Raw genomic sequence first — 26,188 nt, 5'->3', positions numbered from 1 at the left:
AGCTCCATCTCTGGCTCTGCCTCCTGGACGGATCCCTCACTTTTATGTTGTAGCTTTCTCCAGTCCTGTGTTTGGCTCTGACCCCTGGCCCTGGAGGGGCTTTGGACCCATGCCATAGCCCTGTCTTAAGCCTTGTTTGACTGCCCCTTCCTTTTTGTCTTCTCTGGATTCATGGATGAACCCTGAACCCAGTTCATTGCTCAGTTTTTTCTGAAGCCACTCACAGTCCCTCATAAAAGCACCTGTTTCTGACCCCTGTGCTCAAACCCTGGAGCACAGTGCTGTATTGATGAGGGCATTGCCCCTCTGGGGTCACTTTCTTCCCCAGGATCACCCATACATTTCAAATAGCTGACCCTCACTGCAACCTAACAACTATTTAGGACCCGTGTCCCATTGTATCTCTTGATATTGCATGTAAGAAGTTTTAAAGTGAAATCAAACCTCAATGGATAACACTGAGAAGATGACTTCTCATTAATTTGATTCCCATGTATCAGAAGTTACTCTGATACACTAACAAAGTAAGCATCTATAATTGCATTTCCCTCAAAATGTCATGTTTGTAAATCTTAGTAAAGTTGCCAAAGGTTAATGAGAAGTCAAATTAAATACATGTACCAACTGCTTTTAGTAACTCCCTAGAAGGGTTTATAGAAAAGAAACTATGTTACTACGAACTCTAGTTGCTCATGTAAATCCTGATTAAGAATAACGGGGCCTGTTACAAGCACATGGTATAGGGATTACCTAATTTCATCATCTATTAGATGTAAAACATGTTCCCAAGAACAACGTCCTCTGTTTTTTATTTGGCTGAGAGAATCATAACGATTTCTGAGAGAGGACACATCTGTTTTTTGTTTTTTTTTCCAGCAAAGGTCTTTTCTTTAAATGTACTGAGTGACTAAAGGAAAGTTCAAGGCAAACAAATCTTTCTTAGCTACTCTAAGTTATGGGGATTTTTTGTTTTAATTGGGTTGTTTGCTTGTCTTTTTTGTGTGTGTGTGTTTTGTTTTTTGTTTTTTTTTTTTTTTAAAGAGTTGTACAGATTTCTGTCCTTCTAACTTCCAGACAATGAACCCTTGTTTCCTGCAATTAAAGGCTGACAAAAAGAGAAAATTTTAAAAAATATTTTGCTTGCAGAAAAAGTTCGTATTAACTTTTAGAAAACAAGCCTGCTTTTGGCCCATGCGATCTTACAGAATAGGAATATATATATATATATATATATATATATATATATATATTAAAGTAACTGACAGTTCCAACAGTGCAATCATTTTTCAAAAATGACTCTTTTCCATGCATCTTGAATACTGAAAGATGTTTTTTTTTTTCTTCTTAGCATGATGACCTTAGTTCCTTAAACTCCTGGATATCTACCGTTATCTTGACATAAATGTCATTGCCTCTCTCACGCTACCAAATACAACAGTCAATTAAAAATGTTTTCTGTGACCTGTTTCTGTATCTTCATAAAAAGAAGCTGAGACAAGTAATCCTGGGATTTTTTGACTGGATTACCATGACTAACACATCTCACATGGTATTTTTCCTCTCCTACCATTCAAGGCATTTTTGATTCAAGAACTGAAAAGTGCCTGTAGGAAAGTAGGCTTCATCTCTGTTTATTAGTCTCTTCATGGCTTAGAGAATCCAAGACATCTACATGGGGCTGACATACTCAGTCACAGCCCGAGGTCAGACAGTAAACTTTAAGCAATCTAAAACCGTCAATTAATGTTGATGTACAACCACCTGGATCCCATGTTGACCTGAAATGTTTCACATCTACCTTACTGCAGGATAACACACAGAAAAAAAAAAGCAACATCTGAAACATGGATTTATCATTTACCCCACAATTAAATTAAAGATCACCAACAATGAAAAATACAAATTAGAACAAAAAGTGATCTGGCCTGTATCATAAGGGTAGTGCTTTGAAAATTTGATTAGACTACTGTTCTGATTCCTCATTTTGTTGCAGGGAAGAGCTTCCCCACATGGCAGAAAAGAGGAGTAACAGCAAAATAACCCATAAAATTGTACTCTTCAAATGTGACAAACTACCAGCAGCACTCAATTAAAACCATAAATTCTAATTCAAATAAAGTATCATATACCGGACTTGAAGACTTTCAAGAGGATTATCATTGCCTTTAAGAACGAGGGCATTTTCAACCAGGCATGGAAAAAAGGAGGAAAGGGAAAGAAAATGGAAAAAAAGGAAAGAGATTATACATACCTAGCAAATGCTACCACATTATTTCTTTGTTACCTAAGGGCCTGTGTGTTACCTCTGAGAAGTTAACAATCACGATTAATCAGTCAAATCACTATGAAAAACAAATAAGGAGACAATGATGACAATTTCAGCAGAGAATTACTATTTTCTTCCCAATGCACACAGAATTATCCCAATACATACTGAAACATACGGTGGTTAACAGTATGTGTCTTCTTTTCAAAGTGAAACTTCTGAGTAAAGCTTTCCTAATTCCCAGGGAAGATTTTGAATGAAATAACAAATGCCCCAGGGGTATACATTGCTGCAACATTAGCATGATGATCGCTTCTTCCTTAAGGAATATTGAAAGCTCTTGAACTATATTTGGCAGTTCAAGAGAAGTGTATGTACTTCAGAGAAGTACATACATTCTCCTTCATCCAGAGAGGGTACACTAATTCTGCATTTCAAATATTCTGAGAGTTTTGTTTACTCTGAACAAGTTACCCCTCTCGATTGCTCCCAAAGTTCATTCACACTTCTAATTTTGCGTCTTTATGTATGAGAGACTAGATTATTGTTCAACCCTTTTTTTTCCAGGTAATTTCGTTAAGAAATGTATAATTTCAGTCCTGGTCTATCAAAAGATTACTGTCAGATTAATCTTTTAGTTCAAACATTTCCAGGCATGTTTACTGCAAAGAGGCTCAGAAGCTTCTTTAGCTCTTATCTCAAATTCTGGACCAGTGAGTGTTACTACACCCACTCAGGAAAAAACACAGCTGAGTTTACCTGTTTCTTGTGTTAGCATCTCTTTGTGGATTGTTCTTCCTCTGATGTATGTCTACCAGGCAGGTAGGACTTACAGAGAAACAGAAGCTAGAACGTACTCTTACAGCAAGAACAACAGAGTTCATTCCCCACACTTGCTATGAGCATCTGACATTTGGTGCATTTTTGCTCCATGTTAAGTTCTGTCTGTGAACCAGAAACACAAGTCCCAGCCAGCGAGCTCTGGAAAGCAGCCCAAAGCAAAGATCACTTAGTTGAACTCCATCTGTCCAGGAATCCAACAAATACAACTGTTTATTTCCAAGTCTTATAAATTAATAGGCACAATTTCTACAACATGACTGCACTGGCAGTGTTTCATTTGCTGAGACAAAAGTAAGAAAAAGGATAGGGATACCAGTGCTGCATAAACTTTGGCCCTGTTTCTATTGACAAGGAACTTCACAACCTTCAGATAACGCAGAAGCCTACAAGGTATAGAACTGCATAGATCAAGTAACTGTGAAGGACTCCCCTACCAGTTCATAATAAACACTGTCACATATAATCTTAGTTTTATATAAATGTCATGAGACACATATTAGACAAGGGAGCTGTTGGTGTTGCAGTACAAAGCAGAGAAATGCCTTAATTCTTCTAAGTCACTAAAAAAAAAAATTCCAACTCTACCATCAAGCTTTCTGCTGTTGCTGCAATGGTCTGTCACAGAAGCTAACTGCTTCCCTGCATCTGTTTGAAAATCAAGATTCTATATAGCCTTGGACAATATGGGAAAATGAGACTCCCTAGAGCACAGCTACTCCGTGATACATTTAAGGGTCCTATGATACATCATATAAAACTCGTTTGATGAAGCATGTTCAATCGCAGTCAACTCTTCTAAATGCTGTTTAGTATCTATGTAACCATCGTGAAAAAGTTCAAGAGTTGCAAATTGATTAAATTTGTAAATTACAATTTTAACGAGAATCCTAAAAAATAAGTGCCTTAAATCCAAGCCTGCAGAGGAATGTAAGACAAAAAACAATTCTAGGACAATTGGTTTGTTGATCACACTATGAGAAGGAACACTGATTCGCGGTATCTGCAAAGCAGAGATGGGAATACAATGCACTAACACTAGCAAATCAGGAAAATAAGTACTTTATCACTGTTTTGTGCATCTGTTTTTTTCTTCCATAACTACTGTAAAGATTTTTATTTTTTTTTTTTAATATTTACCACAAACAATTTTCACCGGAAGCTGACATATCTTACTTTTAAAGCAACCACCAAAAGTAGGATCTCTGAAGCCTTTTAAAAAGGAATAACAAATAGTAAAAACACTCAGAAATGACGTGAAATTTTATATCCTATTCCTTTTGCATACTTCTGCTACAACAGCTGTAACAGGAGTTCAGAAATGTAAAATCTCATGCTGGTAGCTATGTTCTGTTATCCCACCGCATACAGCGTAAAGTATGGCATTCTCCTGCAATGATGCATTGGTAGTTAACACATCCTACCAGCTGTATGATGATGCTTCAGCTTCCTTCTGTCCCATTTACCTATCCTGAGTTCATGTTAACAGAGACTTCACAGTCTCTTTCCTTCTTGTCTGTATTCCAGATGCCTTCCATCCTGACAACCACGCTGGACTGAAAGTCCTTTAAAGAGCATACAGAGAAAGTGCAGTAACTTTGTGCTGTTGCTCCATAAGCAGCAGAACTGTGCAGGTCCTTTGGTTTGCTTACATGCTGCTGAAGATCACGCATTAGGGACTTTCTACACCACTGTTGTATTTTACCATTAAAAAAAAAAAAAAGCACCTCTTCAGATTATTTAGGGTATTAGAAACATAAGAACATGCATTTCTTTCCCACCACATTTCTGTGTCTCATCTCTACCTCTTTTAAACACATATAATGATGAGAAATGTAGATTATTCAGTCATAACTAGTCTTTTGGCACTGAGCTCCACCTGCTGACAACTTTTTCCAGCATTACAGAGCTTGCACACCAAGTCTCAGTTTTATCAGTGGTTCCAGTATAATGCTAAGGTATACAAAATATAGTCTATATGAACCATGCCTATGCTGAAATAATAATATGGTTTCTAAACAGAACCTGAAGTAGTGCCAATTTAACTCCCACATGCCCTGAAGCGATGCATTCTATTTAAAAAAATAAATAAAAAAAAATACACTAAATAGTCATCAGAAAAAGTAAATACATATTTTTAAAGATACTGGGTTTGCACCTTCACAGTATTTGTTTCTGTCATTTAGGAAAATGGGAAGAGACATTAAAATGGCACACAGACTTCACTGTATGGATGCTAAGCAAAATTAATTACTATTTTGTATTATTGTTTGGTATTAAGTCTACTGCAAGGTTTTTGTTCTCCCTGAAGATTTCTTGTTCTGTAACAATACTCAAGTCAATACTGATCTTCTAATTGTAAAGTCTTACTGTGAAATGCAAACCACCATTGTTATACTTAATTACTTCAGCAAATTTTACACTGGCACTGCAATGTTCCAAATATTCTTGGTGTTTTTTATTTCTAATCAGATGATTAGATGCAATAGGGCTTTCTTTGTTTTAATTGTGGTGGACTATTACCACACTCTGTTGATCCAATTAATAACAAGAAAAACATACGTATTTTAAGAGAAACGACAACGCAAGCATTCATTAACTGCACACTGAAAAGCTAGCTCAAGCTTCCAGTTAGTTTCTGTAAAATGACATAACGTGTAATAACTTGGATACTACATTATTTTGACAAAAATATAACTCTTTTACTAGGAATGATCAACTACTACACAATGTCTATCTCCCTAATTCATATAAGTATAGAAGAACAAGTAAACTATAATTCTCCTGATTACATTGGGCACAATATTGCAACTGCAACTATTCTAAGGAACTTAAATATCTCTAACCATGTGAAAGCATGGTTATCCCATTATAAAGCTATAAATATTAGAAAAAGAAGACACAGTGTGGTGTGGTGTTTTTTTTTTTTTTCATATAGGATGCCAGGATCATTGAATACAATCATTCAGGATTTTTTCTTATTCTTTGCTGTAGTATCATGACTGAACAAAACAATCATCCAGCCATTTTCTATTTTCTTAAAATGTGTGCATGAACAACAAGATAGAGCTAACAATCTGCAAAACGTAAGCTATATTCACGAACCCAAACCATACAGAAGACCAAAAAATATGAACCTTCCTACAATTCAGAGACAAAAAGGAACAAGGAAACATAAGAAGCTATAAAATGGCACACAGGTAACATAAGCTTGTCTATAAAATTCTATCAGTGTTTCACAACTGCATTCCTTTTTAGTGTCCTACAGTACCATAACCTACTGTAAGAGATGGGAAACAAAACAATTTGCAAACTATTGCTCCATGAAATTGGCTGTATTTATATGATACAATACACATACTTCATATAAACAGGACCTCAACTTTTTAATTTAAAATCACCAAAAAAAATCCAGTTGTGAATGAATACTTCTAAATACACTTCATATGCATGCTCACAATACAAGCCAATACAACATTTGTCATTATTAAGAATTTTTAAAACATGCATTTACAATGAATTTTCCAAGGGGAATAATAACTACAATCAAACGTAGTCTCAGACTACACTTAGATTACATGGCTTTAGATAAAAAGGAGAACCCTAAATACATTTATAGTTGAGGAAACAATGATCCTCCTGCATATGCCAGGATAAGCATCAGCAGCAAGAATGTTCCATTTCTGATCATTTATCACCTACATAATTTTAAGGAGTCTTACTGAAAAAGAAAAAAAAAAAAACCCTGCTATGCAACTTGACAGGATGCTTATTTAAATACACAGCTCATCTGACTGTTACTTTTCTGACTGAGAGGTCAAGTCTTCCCTCTTGAATATGCCTTTAATTTTTTTTTGAAAAAACATTGAAAGAAATGGAACAAAGTTTTATTAAGTTAAATTGCAGTTCTACCTACCAGTATTTAGTCAGTTTATTAGCACGGGATATCAACTTATTAGTTAAACAAAACTTAAGTGGTATTTGCCTGTCTTGAATAACTCACTCATGGGAAAACACCCAGCACTTAAACTATATCCATTTTTCATGACGTATACAAATCACAGTACTAAATTCTCTGGAGTCAAATTAACAAAAATGTTGTTATTCTTGGCACACTTAACATATGTGAGAATATATTTCTCTCATAATTCTAAAAATCTCAATATACATCTCTTTCAGCCAAAAGAAAACTTATCATAGGTAACTTTCAGTCAAAAAAAATCCTGAGGTCAAAATTCTATATAGTGTACATATATACGCAAGGATTATTTTCTCCTACACACCAAAACACAAGTTTGGACACCAGAAGAAAGACTTTAGTAACCTTGAAGTGGGGTGGAAAAATACCATTCTACCATTTAGACTGCTCAGGCAATATTCAGTAGCACTACTGCAGGTTAGTAGAAGAAGCTAACAAGATCACCTACCTCCAAACAAACCCTAAGCCTCGTGTCCTTTAACAATAATTTTCCTGATCCATCCCATTCTCTTTCCTCATCATTTTGTGTATTATCATCTCCTCCTAGATGATGGTATGCATTCACGTTGCACGAACTAATGTTTTGTAACAATGAAAATGGACAGTGTCTTGTAAATATTAAACAAATGTAGTGGTATTAAGAAAACACTGACAGTTAAGTATAACTGTAGGAATGCAGAAAAAAGAAGTCGATTCCACAAATAGATGGAGAAAACAAAAGCTCTCCTCTCAAAGACAGACATTTCTTCATCACTAGTGCTCTGTGGACCAAAAGAAGGCTGGCTAAACCTCTAAAGAAAACAAGTCACAAACACCTCAAATGTGTCAAACCTCATCCGTAAAAGCAAACACTACTGTCTGTCCCTTTAGTAAACAGGTAACAGTTGGGTTTTTTTGTTTGTTTGTTTATGTGGCCTACTGTCTCTCCACATAGCTGCACAGAACTGAGAAAAGGAAGACACAAAACATTAGCAAAGTACTTTTAAAAATTACATAGTGTCTCATCAAGTAGAACAGTAAGTTTACTTTGATTATCAAGAGCATGTAAACATTTAAAAATAAGTTGCAAAGAAACAAATGTTAGTTGAAAAGAATTATTAGAGTACGTAATATTAAATTCTCGTTTACACAATGTATGCATTGATTCCAACAGCTTTTACCGTTAGTTTTCTATCTACATCTGTGAATGTATTTCTTCAACACAGCTGACAAAATTACCAGTAGCTACTCAGTCATGTTCATTAAATCTATTTAAGGATTTACACTTTTAATTATAAAGCAATCTAATGAGAACCTTAGCACAAAGGGTATGGAAGGCCAAATAAAGTCTATGGACATACACAAAGTATTAGAATTTATTACATCTTAAAAAAATAAATAAATCACACAACTGGACTGTTTTTCTAAACAACTAAGTCTCCATAAATGCAAAGTGAAGTTTATTCACTTCAGTTATCCATGTAAATGTATGTCTTGAGCCTCTCATCTCAGGTCCGAAGTACAATAGCACAGCTGCACAATTCAGTAGAACTTACCATAGAAGTGACTGATCTGGCATCTTCTTCATAATTCACTACAGGTGGTGGTTCTTTCCCATCATTCTCCTGAACCTTTTGTTCCAGTAGTTCTTTCTGGGCTGCAAATTTTGCCTCTGAGCATCTTAATTGCTGAACTGTTTGCTTAAGTTCTTCCAGTGCTTGCTTTTGGCTCAACAAAAGAACAATACTGCAAAGAAAAATAATTTTAAAATGCACATGATTTAAAATGGTTACTTTGCTTTACAAGAACTATAAAAAGAAAGCGTTTTCAATATTGGAAACTGTTTTTCGGTGTAGTTTTTTTTTTTTCATCACTATCTATTCACTCAATGAAGGAAATTTTATTAAACTTTTATAAGAGCGTGAAAATTCTTCAGCAGAGTTATTTGTAGAAAGACATAAGCACGTGAAGCCAATATTAGAAAATTCTCAAAGCTTCAAGACAAAAAAGCAATATATTTTACTTTGCCATTAGTTTTCTTATTTCAATCTGTAACAAAAATAATAAATGCAGATACTACTACTTTCATCCACTTTTGACTGAATTTATAACCACTAGGGTTCCCCATCCTTTAGAGAAGAAACAGACTTTTAGATTATGATTTCCAGTGACGAGAAACCCACTGCAATCCACACAGTTGTTGCGATAAGCATTTTCAATGCACTGAGTGTAAGGATGAGGTTAATAAATTGGCCCAGCCTAATGTTAGAGATATCTGTTGTCTCTGTCTTCAAGACTGAAAGAAGACTCTGCTGCTTAAGTATGTATTTTGGACTATAGACAAGTAGCTGCTCAACATTCTTAAGCTAAATAAATTGAGCTCCACAAGTAACTAAAACACTTTTTTTTTCTCTCATCCTTGATTTTTTTTTTTTTTGTTTCACTCTGCTCTGAATATCCCTCTGTTTCTGCAATATGTACTGAAACTGGATCCCATATTCTATTTGTGGTCTTATCGATACCACCATTACATAGTATTTTTCCATTAATGGATTCAGAAATCACAGGAGCATTTTCAAATTACCCTTCTTACCTCCAACCCTATTCCTAATGCAGAGCAATGGCCACCCTCAACTACCATAAGCTTTCCTTTTTGTTTGTGTAAGTTTACATTTTGGTTAACCTCTGGTCGTTAGACCTCTACAGGTCCCTTCCAAACTCAATCACTGATCCTGTGATACATTCGGATAGATTAAAACACCGCTAGCCAAGCACAATACAGAACTCAGTTGGAGCTTACTAGTGTGTCACCTCAACTTATCAGTTATAGTTTTCTTCCAGGTCAGTAACTCAGACTAACAAGATTTAGTTACAGCTATGTTTTATGTCCACTTTCCAGTTTTCAGCCTATTTATCGACTCTTCTTTATTTGAGAGATTTAATGCCTCCATTGTTACACTGACAGACTTCAAACTGTTACCTTATAAAAAAAACAGTTTGTTAAGGACCCAAGATTCTCCTTTCTCAAACAACAGTTGCAGCACTGAAAACTACTAATCAGTTTTTGTGCTGGAAACAAGCTTGGAATGAAAGAAAAATGTAGGTGGCCTTCAAGCAGACATCTACATAAAGTGACTTGTCTCTTATCACTCTCCTGTGCTGCAATCATCAAGGTTTCCGACTTCGTTGCAGGCAACTGGAGAGACATTTGAAGAGACTCCACACAGAAATAAATACATACATAACTAAACGAAGCCCCAGACCCTGCAGCTTGCCTAGAAATGAATGAAGTTGAGTCTGGGGGACACCCAGAAGGATGTAGACCTGTGTGTGTAAAAGCAGAACGTCCTTCTTACATTGACACCGTCAAGTACAAATTCAGTTTTAAGAGCATGAAACGAGAGTACTAAAGAAATGCTAGAAAGCTGATTTCCTCATTTGGAAAACACAAGAGATCAATTAAATGAAGATGGCCATAAGAAAGCTCTTCACATTAAGGTATCAAAGAACCCCCACATTCAACTTAAAGACACACTCCAAAATAGACAATCGAGCAGGTACCTAGATGGCTCTGTTGCCCTTAGGAACTGCCCAAACCAAAGGTGGACAGAAATTGCCCAGCAAAGAAGAGCATCCATGGTACAACACGGACAACCATAATAGCACTCCAACTGAGCCTAGAAACACGGTCTAGAAAGAAACAGAGTTCTCACAGTCCGAAAGCACAGATGAAGGAAGTCAAGGACCAGGTCTACTGAGAGAAGGGGCATCAAAGAAGACTGCAGTACTATGTCCCTCTGTACCTTTGGGATAACTTCTGGAGGACAGACACTCCTGTGAGCTCTCCCCCTTTGGAGAGAAAAGGAAACTTAAGAAATTATCCCTGTTTACAACCTGAGCAGATATTGAAGGATTTTTCATTTGCCCTGGCAAAAACAAATGTGTCTCACATTATTCCTCCTTTAGAAATGAAGCTGGTTGTTGTGCTCATGAACAAGGTTCAAGTAGCTCTGTCAACACTGCCCACAAAACTACTGGAAAATTCATTAAAAAAAAAAAAAATTGCAAGGCTTATCAATTTTGCACATCCACAGCTTCAATTGTGTCCAAAAAAGCATGGGAGACCTTACTCAACCTTGTTGTTGACACAGTTGCTGCTCTGCCATAACTTGCACATGTAAACACTGGATGTGGAATAGGCATAGCCCGAACACACTAAAATCCAGAAGTCTTAGATGACAAAATTATTCCTTCGCAAACTATCCTGAGACAGATGATTATTCAAACAAGTTCTGAAGTAATAAGAACCATCTGTCACTGGCAGGAAAAGATAAAATGTCATATCCCCAGAGATGTGCACTGTACTAAGCTACCAAAGAAACGAAGCCCTTACAACCAGTCAAATGATCACTTGTATGGAAAGGATGAGCATGATGTACGAAGCCACAACTGGAGGACCCAAAAGCAAAGTTCATCATGAGACTGTGGATATTTAAAAACATCACACAAAGAGATTAATAATCTCTCCTGAAGACAGCGTTCTTCATCTCACTATGGGAGAGGCAAAAAAATAAATAAATCTCCCCATGACATCTCCTGATGGCCTTCTACCATCAGGAGAACTTTGGAGAATATACCAGATCAGCTAAAATGTCAGTAACCCAATTGCTGAGTGGTTACAACTCATGATCCAGAGATAAGACATATCCTAGATATTGAAACTCCAGTGCTACATTCTCTTTCCTAGACTGTGGCAAGACGAATACCAGGATAACTATCTGCCTTTTTGCCCAAATCTGTCAGAGAATGTTCACCAATCCATCTATGCATAAAGAATTAGCATCTATAAACTCTTTGCCTATCACTTTTATGAATGCAAACTTTGTGGTTCTTGGGGCTAGCAAGAGCTACTACCAGCCTCACAGAGTGAGATCTTACCTAAAAAATGCTTGTGAGACCAGAAGAGGGCAACAGGTAGGAAAGTGGTAGAAAGGTAAACTGAATCAAAGACCAAATATCCAATATGCTACTCTCTCAGGAGTGCAGATGGTATACTGTGCACACAAAGACACACACATATATATAAAACAATCTCTGTGTTGCAGGTGATTTTGTCATTTGAAGGCGGAACTGGATATTGGTGCCAGGAAAATATTACCAACACAGTTTAATATTGAGGAGTAACACAAAATCGGGTGTGGAGATACACTTCACCACATGCCCTAATGAAAAATGCAGTAGGTGTAAAGCTCAATTCATAGTGCTGCCAGAATTAGACACAGAGAAATACTATCAAGCCCCAGCACAGACTGCCACTGTGAAGTCAGTAAACACAGCTCAGACTGGCAGTGCTGAAGCTGGGTCAGAAAGAAGTGGGGAGGCAAATGAATTGGAAACTGGTTCAAGGGAAGGAAATAAGAAACTCAGTTTTGCAGACTTTACCATCATATTGCCCAGATAAAACAGATACGGAGAAGATCTCCTCAGCACTGAAGGGTGAAGCTCAACACCTTAGGTGAGGCTCAGTAACATGGCCTCAAGACAGGTGCAATCTGGACTGAAACCAGCTTCTTAACACCACAAATGTCTGCTACAGGATTGGCCAACGGAGCCTACATGAAGCAGGAAGGCCGGGATAGTCTGAACTACCTTCAGAGAGACAGAAAGGCAATAATGAAGAAACTTTCCTAAGGAAAAGCAGCAAAAATGACAAAGTCATGTTATTAAATATATATATATATATATATATATATATATATAAATAAAACTCTCTGGTTCAGACTGTTTATCCTTTATGCAACGTGCAGCAAGAAGGTCACGAATTCATCAATTAGGTAACTGGAAAATATACTGTGAGTATATGTGGAATTCATCAAAGAAAGAACAGAAAATTATCTAATCACAGTAACTAAACACACAAAGTTTCCTATATGAGTAAAATACAATTGGTAGCCTCAATTGACAAGGTGCCTTCAACAGATAGCTAAGAAAGTCTCTTTTGTGTATGCAGACAGTATTACCTGAGGAATTGTATTCCATTTCACTGGTATTGTAAATCAGTACTTATGACCAAGTTAGTATGACTATGACTGGTCACAAAAAGAATTGGATAAACATCACTACAAACATAAAAGTGCTTTTGTGTTTTTTTTTTTAATCTGATATAATTACTTCAGTCTAGACTAGGATGTGAATATTAACCAGAGGTAGCAGACGACCAGTGATCTGGCACCAGAATGACTCATTGTGATGAATGATTTATTTATGGCATGTAAAATAACCATTAATCCCTCACCTTCATTATTTACTGAGCGGTACCATAGGGTATATTGCTCCTACATTCAGTATGCTGAATAAAATGCCATGAAGAATGAACCCAACCTGACAAGTTCCAAACATATTATTGCATAAGAAAGATTACACGCCTTCTACATGACTTCCACTCTGAAAAGTCTTTCACAAAATTGTATGTACACAATGAACTCTGTCAGTCAAAGAGACAACCTAAATTGACTCTTTTTCTTCCTTCAAGCTGAAATTATAACACTAACAAAGGTCCAGTTCTTCAGCCATCACAACAGTATGACAACAAAATTAATTTAAAAGAGGCAGTCAGTTCTCTAATTAACAAGGATCTGGAGTCAGGAAGGTTTATTTCTGAAATGGGAAACTACATGTAACTTGTTGCTGTTTATAAATAAGAATCATTTCTGACAAAAGCAGAACAAGACTACTACAGGTTATTTCTTAAGTATTAAGAATTACATTATAATAATTTGAGAGAAAAGTGTGTATATTTTGAAATTTCAATTCCACTTACTCTGACTTCTTTTCACAAGTCTTAGAGGACTCTTCTATTTTTTTCTCTAGTTCCAAAACAAGTTCCTCTTTGCTCAGAAGCGTTTGCTGTGTTTGCATCAGTTCTTCTATTACTGTTTTTAACCTGTAAGACATACATTACAGAAATACATACTGTGAATACAAAAACATTACAACTTCGGAAACTTCTGTTGTTGTTTTTCCTGAGGATGAGAAGAAACATTAGTCTTTAATTTATACTACTCAGTGCTTGACGGCCTTTCTTGTGGATACTCATTTATATTATACTACTAATCTATATTTTTACAAATCCACACTAGCCTGTGTAAACATATAAGGTTACAGAATGATCTGCTGCCTACAGGTTCTTCTATCAGTAAAATTTTCTCTAGAATGCATGATGAGTTTTGTGAACTAATGCCTTCCTAATATAATGCTAATATATGAGACGTTTTACAAAAAACAAAAACCTTAAGACTGCTGAAGCACATTGATTAAATACACAGAATTGGTAGTTCTGATGTATTCACATTTAGAAAAAATGAAAAAAGAACTAACAGGTCCTGCATTACAAATTAAATAGCTCTTTTCACAATAAAAGCAAGATGTATACTTTTCTCTACAATTAACTTTTTTTTTTAAAGCCACATAATCTTTGGTACTGGAAAATTCAGAGTCAAGAAAAAACTTGTACAAGAACACTTAATACTAACAGAAAAACAGTTATTGCACATCAAAAGCATTACTGGAACTTTGCAATTATAGCAGCAAGTATTTCAATAACCAAAAAGTCAACAAACGTAACATGAGACTTTGTGACACACTTCTCATACAACCCTGCACAAACACTCACATAACGATGACTTCTAAAATACATATCAAACTAGATATGTTGGAATCGAGCAATTGTTAAACCAGGAGGAAAATTAAAGAAAAAAAACTTTTGTGTGTGCATGTGTATAAAAAAATATAGAAAATATATATGGATAGGCAAATGCCCAAAAGGAAGTGGTATATATAGCACTGTGTGCATCTTCCCTCACCTATTCATCTTTGTCTGCTTTCTCCAGATTTTCAAGCCCAATTTTAAAGTAGTAAAGAGTGGAATAAAATCAAAATACTTTAGTACTTGCTACTGCACAGATCTGTTGCTCCAAATCATTTCAGATGTCAGAGTGTCAGAGGTCAACCGAGAGTAATTTACATGCTCTAGATATCTAGGACCCATGTTCTAGATGGTGCTATATGTACCAAAACGAATAATTTAATCTTAACATTGAATTAGTTCTCTCTCCTCCCAATATATTTTATACAATGTTGATTAAACATTCTTTATTCAGCCAGTCAGAGATGTTATAAGACTCAAATGACTATAAAAAAGCCATATACCGAACGATAAAAGTTTACTTCTCAAATGAACAAGCATCTGCATGTGTTTATTTTGAGATAAGAACAACACTTGAAACATTTCTCAGAAGCCCATTTTTTTTTAATCAGACATTTTTATTGTTATTAGGTTATCAAAATCTTTATGCTGAACTTCTCAGAAACAACAATTTTCTTACACAGACTCTAATTTAATATCAGCTATCAACTTTTTTAATACATTGCTTAAAAATTAATTACCAATTCTCTAACTGAAAATACTGCTTTTTGATCAGCCTTCTAATCAGCATTTTAATCAACGCTGTATTTGGCTCAAAAACTGACTTATAAGAAGCAGATGTTACACTTAGAAATTTGCAAGTTAGATCAGTATATTGCATCCTTTATCAATAGACGATGACTTTTCAAAGATCCATTCTGCATGTGCTGAAATAACAGGAATTAGGCTGATGATCTTTAGTTGTGAGATCATTGCCTTGCATCTTCAAAGTACTGTAACAGAATGTTTCTGCAGAGGAGACAGAGCTTCAGTATCTACCAAATATAGATACACTCAAGCACCAGTATTCAAGGAATTAAAACCAAACTAATAAGATTGTTCATCATTGGAATGTATGATTGCACACATCAATCAACACACTGAAATATTTTAACTTTTCAGAAATGTTTGATTGTATATTACAGCATCATACTGAAACAAAGTCAATGTAGTTCTTCCAAAAATTTCTGAGTTACTTTAGGATCTTCCAAGCAAAAACTTTTTACTGTTCTGCTTTTGCAAATATTTCAATATTGGTCTAAGACAGTCATCAATATTTATCAGGAGACACTACGTCTCTCTAACAACTTAGAAGGGTTAGTTAGTACCTCTCTCTGTCAAATCTTTAGTCAAACTTACCTAAAAACAAAAAGCTGAGACAGTTTTCTCATCACTTGTCTAAAATGTATTTTAAGGATATATAGCTTATTAAGTCCTCCAATAAGTTATGCATGTAAAGTTGTCGATTGTCTCTTGTATGCTCACAAATACAACAGATTCAAACAAAATTACTGAGTTTGGATCAATATACATCTTTGTATCCCTTCAAAGTCTGGAAATTAAATCCAGTCAGTGTACTGGATTTATCTATATTTGGTAGATACTGAAACTAGTTCTACTATGCAGAAAAAATTTGATATAGTATTTAAAAGATCCAAGGAAGTGATCTAAACACTAAAGTTGAGTTCAACAGTCTAATTCCTACTGTTTTAGCACACAGAAGGGAAAAAAATCATCATCTATCGATAAATATACTGAACTTACTTGCAAACATCTAGTAATGCATAGTAAGATGATACAAATACCTGTTTTGGTTTGATTTTCCATAGTGGTTTTAAATCAAGACTATAGCAAAAAAAAAAAAAACAACAACTAAGCAGCAGTTAATGAGACATATTAGTAAAAGCAGTTAAAGAGAACTAAGTAGTTGTAAACGGAAGGGCTTCTCACCTGCACTAAAAAGCAAACCAAAAACAGAACAAAGAAGATAAAAATAAGCAGTCAGTTTTCACAGTGCTGGGAGATAGCTAGCGGAGCTCCACAAAAATCTGCACTTAATACATTCATAATAACCCATACAAAGGGCAATTTAAAAAGTGACAAAGAATGCTGATACAATGTTTTTGAGCTAATAAAGAAGGGAGCTGAATGTGAAGAATAGAAAAGGATTTTGCTGGATCTTAAAATGCTCGGTAACTGGATTGTTATTTAAAAGATTAATTTCAATTCATATTGAAATAAGCAAATACACAGAGGAAAAAACAATCCAAAACTTTATTTATGCAGCAAATGGCTGGCTGTAAACTGACCAGTGCCACTCAGAAATTATACTTTGAAATTAAAATGGATGATTCCATGAAAGCAATGCTTGACATACTGCACCAGTCAGGAAATCAAATGGAACGACTTCTAACAAATCCCTTGGATTTGTTAGAAATGAAGCAGAAGAAGAAAGGAAACCTCATTATGCAATTTTCTAATCTATGCACCTGGATTACCTGTACAATTCTGGTCATTCATCTCAAAAACAATACAGTAACCCTAGAAACGTTCAAAGATAGATGACAGGCTTGAGAAAAGGTATGAATAAGTTCTTTGAAAGGAGTAACTACAATTAAAGACTCCTCTGAAAAAAAATGATAGAGGAGGAGTACGACAGAAACTTAGACTATCATGTGTGGAAAGGAGTAGATTATTCCTATTCTTTGCTAAAACAAGGACTTAGTCAAAAAAATTTAAACTAAAAATTAACAGGTTCATACATTATGAAGTTAACCTTTAGAATTCCTTGACCAGATATTCTACGGACAATAGATGCTTGTACATTTTGAAACTGACTGGACAAACTCACAAAAGAAATCTAATACTATTACAAATACTACTTCCAAGTCGTAACATATCCAAGCTGAAAAATATGAGATGACACTGTTCTTATTCTCCTCCCTAGTTTTCCCTGTTGACCATTGCCTGAGAGGAGATATGCTGATGTCTTATTAAAGCCAAAAAGTAAGTTACTTATTGTTTTGAGTTACAGTTTTTCTGAGACTCTACCTTCCGTAAGACATATTGAAGAGGTAGATTTTGTGCATGTGTTTTTTCCTGTTACAGAGCTGAAGATGATCTAGATATGTACAATGTTTACATAGCTTATCCAGGAATAATCCCACTTTAGTAATGATGCAGAGTATGTTATTAGTGTATTATTAACAGAAGCATGTTTAAACAGAAGAGAAGGGTTTTAATTATCATGGGATTATTTCACAAGAAAGATGAAGCTGTTTCAGTACTGAGGAGGACAACTCTGACAAGGAAAGCTAAAAGTGTACATTGAAAAACTTACTGCAACACCTATTTCAGAAAAAAATATTAAAAGGAATTGGATTACACAGGAAAGAAACAGATGACAGCTAATGACCTTGAAAAGGAACGAAGAAAATCATGAGAATCTGTCATAGTGAGGAAGCATGGGACTAGAACAATCTACAGAAGCTTTACTGTAACACGTTTATATTTGAAATATCTTACTGTTATGAAGACTCTCTATGACTTTGGTTTTCACAATAACCTATAAGAAACAAGAGTTTCTTTCTCCAAGTTTGCTTAAGCAGAAAAAAATCAAAAAAAAAAAAACAAAAAAAAAAAACAAACAACCACTGCTATGTTATTTAGATTAGCTATGCTTTTGAAAACAAACAAGTCAAACATGGACTGAAATAAAGTATAGACACCAAATCATTACAAAACAATGAAATTCTGACTTTGCCATTTTGAACTGCTGTAGTAAATATAAAAAAATACCTAAAGTGTACAATTAATACTTGCAATCTCACAGGTGACTGCATTGGACCATTTTATGGAAAAATTAAGGTTGATATGAGAACATTCTAACAAAGGATAACTTCAGCAGGAAATTTGTTCCCCAGTAACAACCAATTAAAGGTGAAATTGGTAAAATTAAAATATTTGAATACACTGATATGCATATTAAAATATGCAGAAATATTTTACCACACTGACTTACTGAAGGTTCCATGAAATGCAATACAACAGCTACACCTGTTTTAGTAAGTTAGCATTTTAAAAGTTATAAGGATGAATGAGAATTTCCTTTAAAAACTAAAACAAACATTTACAAAACAAGTGAAATAATCTATTTGAAAACTTCTCTGGATGGCAATCCAAATCACTGACTGCAGTACTGTACTCAGTGGCTTCATCAACAGATATCAACGTTTTTCCTAGAAAACTGAATGTGGAAACAGTTTTGGGAAGATACATGTAAGTAAATGAATTCCCAGTGAGAATTTATGACAAATTTGGGGCACTGTATAAATTAAACAGGGAGGAAAGGTAACTATATTGATAGCGTTGACAAGTCTTCCGTGGGGCCTCAGCACGTTGTGCTAAAGAACAATAAAAACAGCAACAGACAAGGGCTTAGACCATGAAAATTCTCTTTTTAGAAAGCAGACCTTAAAAATGAGGACACAGCAAAGCAATGAGATGATGTAAGTTAGAACAGCATTTCCGAAGCATGAAAGTTTTGTTAAGACTTACGTGACTTGTAAACTTTCTGCTGTTAGATTATTCCACATGATCTCATTAGCTTGAAGGTTTTCATTTTCTTCTAATAAAGATGTATCAAACTCTATTTCTTGTTCAACAACTTCTGATGACCTAATCCAGTAAATAAATGTTATATTTGTAAAATTAACATGCATCTTTCAGTGGAGCATAAAGCAAATCATTACACTTTGAATTATTTTAGTAATGGAATATAGATAAAATCACGTATGGAATAAATGGAAAGCAGCAACTGCATCTTCTTCTTCCTTTGAACGAACAACACAGTCCTAAAACCATACCAGAGTATAAAACTGAATACAGTTCTTTGAATTAAGCTCACATGATAACCGAGCTTCTCAGGAAATCTACATGCATAGGTCCACTAATCCTGCTATAAACCTGCACTTAACCACTACCAATTTGCAAATTAACAAACAAGGTCTTAAAACTATTTCCACATGTAACAATGTACAGTAACAGTTCAATAAATGGTTAATACAATCCTTGTTTGTTTGTCAGTTTTTTAATATAAAACTTTATTACATTAACAGAGTCACAGAATGGCTTGGGTTGGAAGGGACCTTAAGTTCCAACCCCCTGCCATGTGCAGGGACACCTCCCACCAGGCCAGGTTGCCCAGAGCCCCATCCAGCCAGGCCTTGAACACCTCCAGGGATGGGGCATCCACAGCTTCTCTGGGCAGCCTGTGCCAGTGCCTCACCACCCTCTGAAGAATTTCTAACCTCTAATCTCAATCTCCCCTCTTCTAGTTTAAAACTATTACCCCTAGTCCTTTCACTGTCTGTCTGAGCAAAAAGTTGCTCTCCATGCTTTTGTAAGTACTGAAAAGCTGCAATGAGGTCTCTCAAGAGTGTTCTTTTTTTCTCCAGGCTGAGCAGCCCCAGCTCTCTCCACCTTTCTTCATAGGTGAGCTGCTCCAGCCCTCTCTGGAGGGTTATCTTTGTGGCCCTCCTCTGAGCCCACTCTAACTGCCCCACATCCTCCTTGTGCCGGGGCCCCAGCCCTGGATGCAGCACTCCAGGTGGGGCCTCATGAGGGCAGAGCAGAGGGGGGCAGTTACCTCCCTCCACCTGCTGCCCATCTCTCTGTTGATGAAGCCCAGGACGCAGTTGGCCTGCTGGGCTGCAAGCACACACTGCTGGCTCACATCAAACTTTTTCATCCACCAGAACCCCAAGTCTCTCTCTCCACAGGGCTGCTCTCAGTGAGTTCTTCTCCCAGTCTGTGCTCATGTCTTGGATCGCCCCAACCCAGGCGCAGCACTCTGCACTTGGGCTTGTTGAACCTCGTTAGTTTCACATGGGCCCACTTCTCCAGCCTGTCCAGGTCCCTCTGGATGGCATCCCTTCCTTCTACTGTATCAACTGCACCACCCAGCTTGGTGTCATCTGCAAACATGCTGAGGATGCACTCGATCCCGCTGTGTGTCACTGATAAAGATACGAAACAGCACCAGTCCCAGGACAGGCCTCTGAGGGTCACCCCTCATCGCTGGCCTCCACCTGGACGCAGAACCATTAACCAGCACTCTCGAGTGTGGCGTTCACACCAATTCCTTATCCACCGGATGGTCCACCCATCAAATCCTTATCTTCCCAGTTTGGAGACCTGGATGTCATGTGAGACATGTCAAAGGCCTTATCTGTGTACTCAGATTGTTTCAGGCACTGCTCAATCTGCAATAACTGCAGTGTGCACAGAGATGCCTAGCATTCATTTACCCACAATATAGACAGTAAGAGAAATAAAGCAAACAAACAGCACAGCACAGGATGCAAACTGCATCCAAATACTCAGTAAATTAGCCCACGCTGAATCTAGATCAACACGTATTACCAAAGTTATGGTTCAGAGAATCATAACAACATTAATATGAATTTTGTTATTCTAGAACCAGACAAATAGATGGATGGTTAGAGAAATAGGGTTAAAAGGCTGACTTTCAGCCAACCTTCTTCTACACATGCAGGTAGAACTACTTTTTAGATTAGGATAAAGCTTTACAAGTAACAATGTACAAGGAAACAAAGAGAGATAAATTCAACTCTGATTGCTTAAACAGCATTGAAATTTAATGCAAGGTTTTCTTAAGAAACATTAAGATGCACAGCAAGAACGAAATACACACCTGTGAGTATCTACGAAGTCATTATACTCAGAATTGGGGTCTATCTGTTCAACCGAGGTCTGGATCTCTTTATGGACATTCACAATCTCTTCCGTAACGAGACTGGTGATCTGGCTATACTCATCCAAGATTCCTTTTCTAGAGAGGAAAAAAAATTCTAGTGTATAACATGGCACTGAAGGCATAGATGGCATTGAAGATGCTTCAAACTTTCAATTTCCTGTTTTTACAAATTCTTGTTGCAACTGGCTAAAAAGGGAAAAAATAAGACAATACATTACTCAAAGAAACAACAGATCAGTTGTGGCCTCTTCTTTACAAATTGGCCATTGATGGAGAAGTCTCTAATAACATGCTCCTTGTACTGATTTCAGTGCATCTACATACAGGGTAGCTAAACTAAAGCTGTAGAGATTACAGGGAAAACGAACACACACAGCTCCTTGATGATACCCTTTTTCACAACAACATGTTTGTCTACACTGAAGTGTCTCATATTCCCCTGACTGATAAAATAAATATATTCTGGCATAAGGGAAAAGGCAGTGTGAAAACTGTTGGTGTTTTTTCATCATTTTATCCATCCTTTAACATAAGTTCATTTTATGAATTGGCATACATCACAAGTTGGCATACATTTACAAGAAGAACCAAAATCACGGAAGAAGTTCACACAAGAAAGTACGTGTCATCCAGTCTTGTCATTACCTGGTCCCTGGAGTGGAGAAAAGCAAGTGATTAAGGAGTAGGAAAGGACTATGCCATATTGGACCACAAATTTTAATAGCATACAGTAACACTTCCTCAGAATACTTTGCTGTTCTCCACTTTCCATAAATGAACCCTCAAAATCATCTGCAATTTTATTTTATTTTTTATTGACAGATTTTCTGGCTTGCCAGGTGCTGAAGTATAGCAAGCTTTTTCAAATACTGATCAATTTTAACCATACCAGAGAAAAATGCAGAGAAAGAAGTATTAATATTTTATCCTGGATATGATCTCTAGACTTGTTTACTCAATAGGAAAACACTATTTGCTTGAATTTTTCCAGTACATTTTCTGAGGAGAGAACAGACAAGAGAAGCATTTTGTCTTGTCTGTGAACAACATGTCTGAAAACACTCCAGAAAACAATTCAAAGACAGCAACAAAAGAGATAAGCCAATGCCAGCTACAGCAATGCTATATCTAAGAGAAAGGGAATCAATGTCAACTACAAAATAATAATAATGTTAATCTATGCTTCAAGATTGCCAAACAAATTGATCTGCCAAATCGGGACTATTAAGGAAGTTTGTTTCATACTATGGCAACCTCTAGCTTCACACCTGACCTCACCACTTCTTTTTACAGAATTAAGCCCACAATTAACAGAAAGCACTAATTTTCCAATCATCTCAGATCTCACTAAAAATGATCAGCTATTGACAAAAATTGTTTCCAGTCTTTACCTCAGTGATAACAGACAAATGGGTTCAATAGGTTTTGCATGATAAAACACTTCAGTGAATTACTATGACTTACATTTCTGAAAAATCAACTTAATTGCAACAGAAAATTTTACCTGTATTCTCTTGTGATTCTACATAAAGATTAAAAGGACTGAGGAGAATACTACAGAGGTCTATTTCATTTTATATAACCTGCACCAGCATCAAAGGCAGTAATACGATATACTATATGGGGCCATTAACGTTGTCTGCATCACCTAAGCATATAGAGTATGAAATCCTCAACTCTCCCTCACTTGCTGAAGTCAAAATGAACATAGGCTCCAGAAAAGGTAAGAAAATGAGTGCATCACATCTAAACGAACAATAACTACAAGAAAAAGTAACTACCCTGCCTTTTAAACTAAGTGATACACAGAATGCCCAGGAAAAAGACCTAACCAACTCACGTTCTTCAGGAAGGTCAGAGAGGCAGCACGGTGGTTACAGACCAGAAAAGAGGGCTTAAAGTACTAATTTTCTGTTCTCCGAGATCATCAGTTTGCATATCTCTTCTGTAATTATGTAGAGAATGACTTTTCAGGGAAAAGGTAATTGTATTTTTAAGGTTGGATTCCTTTCACTGAGATTAGGTCTACGTGATCCTGTTATTTGCCCATGCCTATGACTAACCATACATCTGCCTGGACCTCCTCCAAAATGACTGTCAAGATGGTTGGAGAGTTAAAAGCAAATTTGTTAGTGGGAGAGTTTCATAAAAATAAGACTACGGAGAGGCAACAAACTTCTCTGTTATTCCAGCTAAAGGAGAGGACAAAGCATGAGCTCAACTGTAAACACTGCACTTTATCTGTCAAATTTAAGTTTTACAAGAAGATAGTGTCTCACCAAAATGCTTAAGCATCCCCTGAAAACTACTGTCTGTATTTGAATACTTATCTATTCACAATTATTGTTAATTGAAAGATACAAGTAGCTTTTCTCATTGTTCTTGATATAAAAATAATTAAAGTTTATTATTTTCTAATAAGTCTATAAATTAGGATACTGCACACAAAGTTTTGCACGTTTAAATATATGTATGAAGAGATCTTACAGGGCTTTAATCATTTCTTCTTGCATTTTCTGTAGCGAATCAAGTAACAGAGGAAGCGTAGTGTCATAATATTGGTGCTGGTGTAACTGTGCTCCTTTCAGTGCCAACACATACTGATTATGCAACATATGAAGCTTCATAGTGGCTTTATCACACCGATCTTTGGCTTTCTCAGTCTCCTTTCCTAACGAAAAACAAAAACAGAAGATGAAAAGTTGATTTAAAAGTACACAAACTTGCGGATAACATAATTCTAAAAGATTCGTGGTAAGTTTACAGCTTTTCTTCTCCTAAAGAAATACATTTCCAAAGTATTACTGTGAAGAAAGTAAAATTTGACCATTTTCAGGTTGTTAGTAAGACCAAATGCCTTGGTTTTCTTCTTCTGGACTAAGTAAGAAAAAACTGCATTTACTTTGAGTAGAAATCCAGTAATTCTTTATTTAAATTTATATGAAAACCACTACCTACACAGGTATAGAAATAATACCATTGTTAAGAATAAAACTCATTCATATGATTATCAGAAATGCTTTTTTTTTTTTGCCTCAAAAGAAATGTTTATTTTTTAAAGAAGAAAGTAAAAGATGTCCTACTAGGTTAAACCCATGATTCACCTAGAAGCTGTCATTTATTTTGAACAAAAAATCTACTGCCACATATCATCCCAAGAAAGCACTGATGCAGCCTACATATCAGTAGCTGAACTCCAGCACTATTACTCCTCTACAAAACTTTCTGCCTTAATACTACAACTTAACATTCCCTCATCAGTGTCGGTATGCATCAGGAAGCATCAGGAGGTCAGCATTACAATCTCATCTCCGTGCTACTGGAACCTAGAAATCCTCAAGTCCGTGCTTATAAGACCAGCTGGGTGCTGAACAAGGGTCACAATGTTCTTCAAGAGGTCATCTATTCCACTCTTTGCCACGGTGACTGCACAGCTATGTGACATATGTTTCTGTGATCTTCCTACAATCTGCAATGACAGATAACTTTGCAACTTCCCAGTACAATTCAGGTCAGCGTGCTAGCTGCGATATGATAGCACAGCCAGCACTGCGTCAGCTGCGCTAGCTGAAGACACTCGCCCACCATCTCGTCCCTTCACTCTCCAATCTAATTTTTTTATTGCTTTAATAAACTCTTTATACTCTCACTTACTTCATCTGTGTGCCGCAGACATGAAATACAGATTCTACAGTTCTCTGGAATCCACCTTTTATACAGTAGAAAACTAGATATTCTCCTCTTCTGCCCAGTCTTGTCATCTTCACACTGAACAATGTACAGGTCTCCCCTTATCAATCCTGTTTTCTCTTTTCAGTCAAATGGCTCACAGCCTCACACAAGTCAAGGTTCAGTCACAAACTTCAGTCAAGGTTCAACTTTGAAAGCCACAGCATAAGTCATACATCCAGATGCTTCTAGATCATTGCAAATGAAAAAAAAAAGTGCTTTTTTTGGATGCCATACAAACATGGCATCACTAATTAGTGATGACCTAATTAATCTGTTGAGTTAATCTGATCTAGTTAATCTGATCTTGGAAGAAAAAAAAAAAGAACCCACTACATTTTTCCAACCATCTCTCCAGTTTCTCAAATTATTTTAAACTCTACAGCTGTCCTCCAATGCACTTTAAATCCCTTTAAGGTATAGTGACACCTGTAAATTTAATAAGCAAACTCTGGTTCAAAGTGATGAAACACTGGAAGACCACCCACACCTAATCCCAACATATATCCTCTCATGTCCCACAGGATAGATTATTCTGACAGGACCCCGTTAATAACCATTCACCAAGCAGTTTTATGCAGGCAGTTTTGCACCTCTATTAGGATATTTCCAACTTGATCATGCATTGCCCTTGTCATAAAAGGATAATATATTATTTTGACATGTTTCCTTACTGAGACATATAAGCTCTTACTCATATCCTCGTTATCTCCTCAATATTTATGAAGTGTCTGATATTTATGAAGTGTCTGATGACTTTTTTCAGGCACTGAAAGCATTCTAAATGAATCTGTATCTGCAATTATCAAACGCAGATTCATAATAGCCTGCACAGATAAACGCACACTAACTAAAAATCTCAATCATACTGAT

The 26,188-nt window shown here is 36.2% G+C and overlaps 1 protein-coding gene across 3 annotated transcripts in view; it reads right to left on the bottom strand.

Moving 5' to 3' along the window:
• The window catches only part of FER (FER tyrosine kinase), a 192,104-nt gene that overhangs the window by 129,294 nt on the left and 36,622 nt on the right, over window positions 1-26,188 (bottom strand). For 2 of the 3 annotated variants that reach the window (XM_084305460.1, XM_084305461.1), the window contains exons 6-10: window positions 24,074-24,257; window positions 21,524-21,661; window positions 19,366-19,485; window positions 13,885-14,007; window positions 8,621-8,810 (exon numbers count right to left, since the gene is read on the bottom strand). In XM_084305460.1, the coding sequence (XP_084161586.1) occupies window positions 8,621-8,810; window positions 13,885-14,007; window positions 19,366-19,485; window positions 21,524-21,661; window positions 24,074-24,257 (755 nt within the window). Of the gene's footprint in view, window positions 1-8,620; window positions 8,811-13,884; window positions 14,008-19,365; window positions 19,486-21,523; window positions 21,662-24,073; window positions 24,258-25,376; window positions 25,504-26,188 lie in introns of those variants that run through there. The other variant, XM_084305462.1, reaches the window with a different exon arrangement.

Source organism: Netta rufina, assembly GCF_964035555.1.
Source record: "Netta rufina genome assembly, chromosome: Z".
NCBI classification, from domain to species: Eukaryota; Metazoa; Chordata; class Aves; order Anseriformes; family Anatidae; genus Netta; species Netta rufina.
This window is presented reverse-complemented; position numbering and strand designations above follow the sequence as displayed.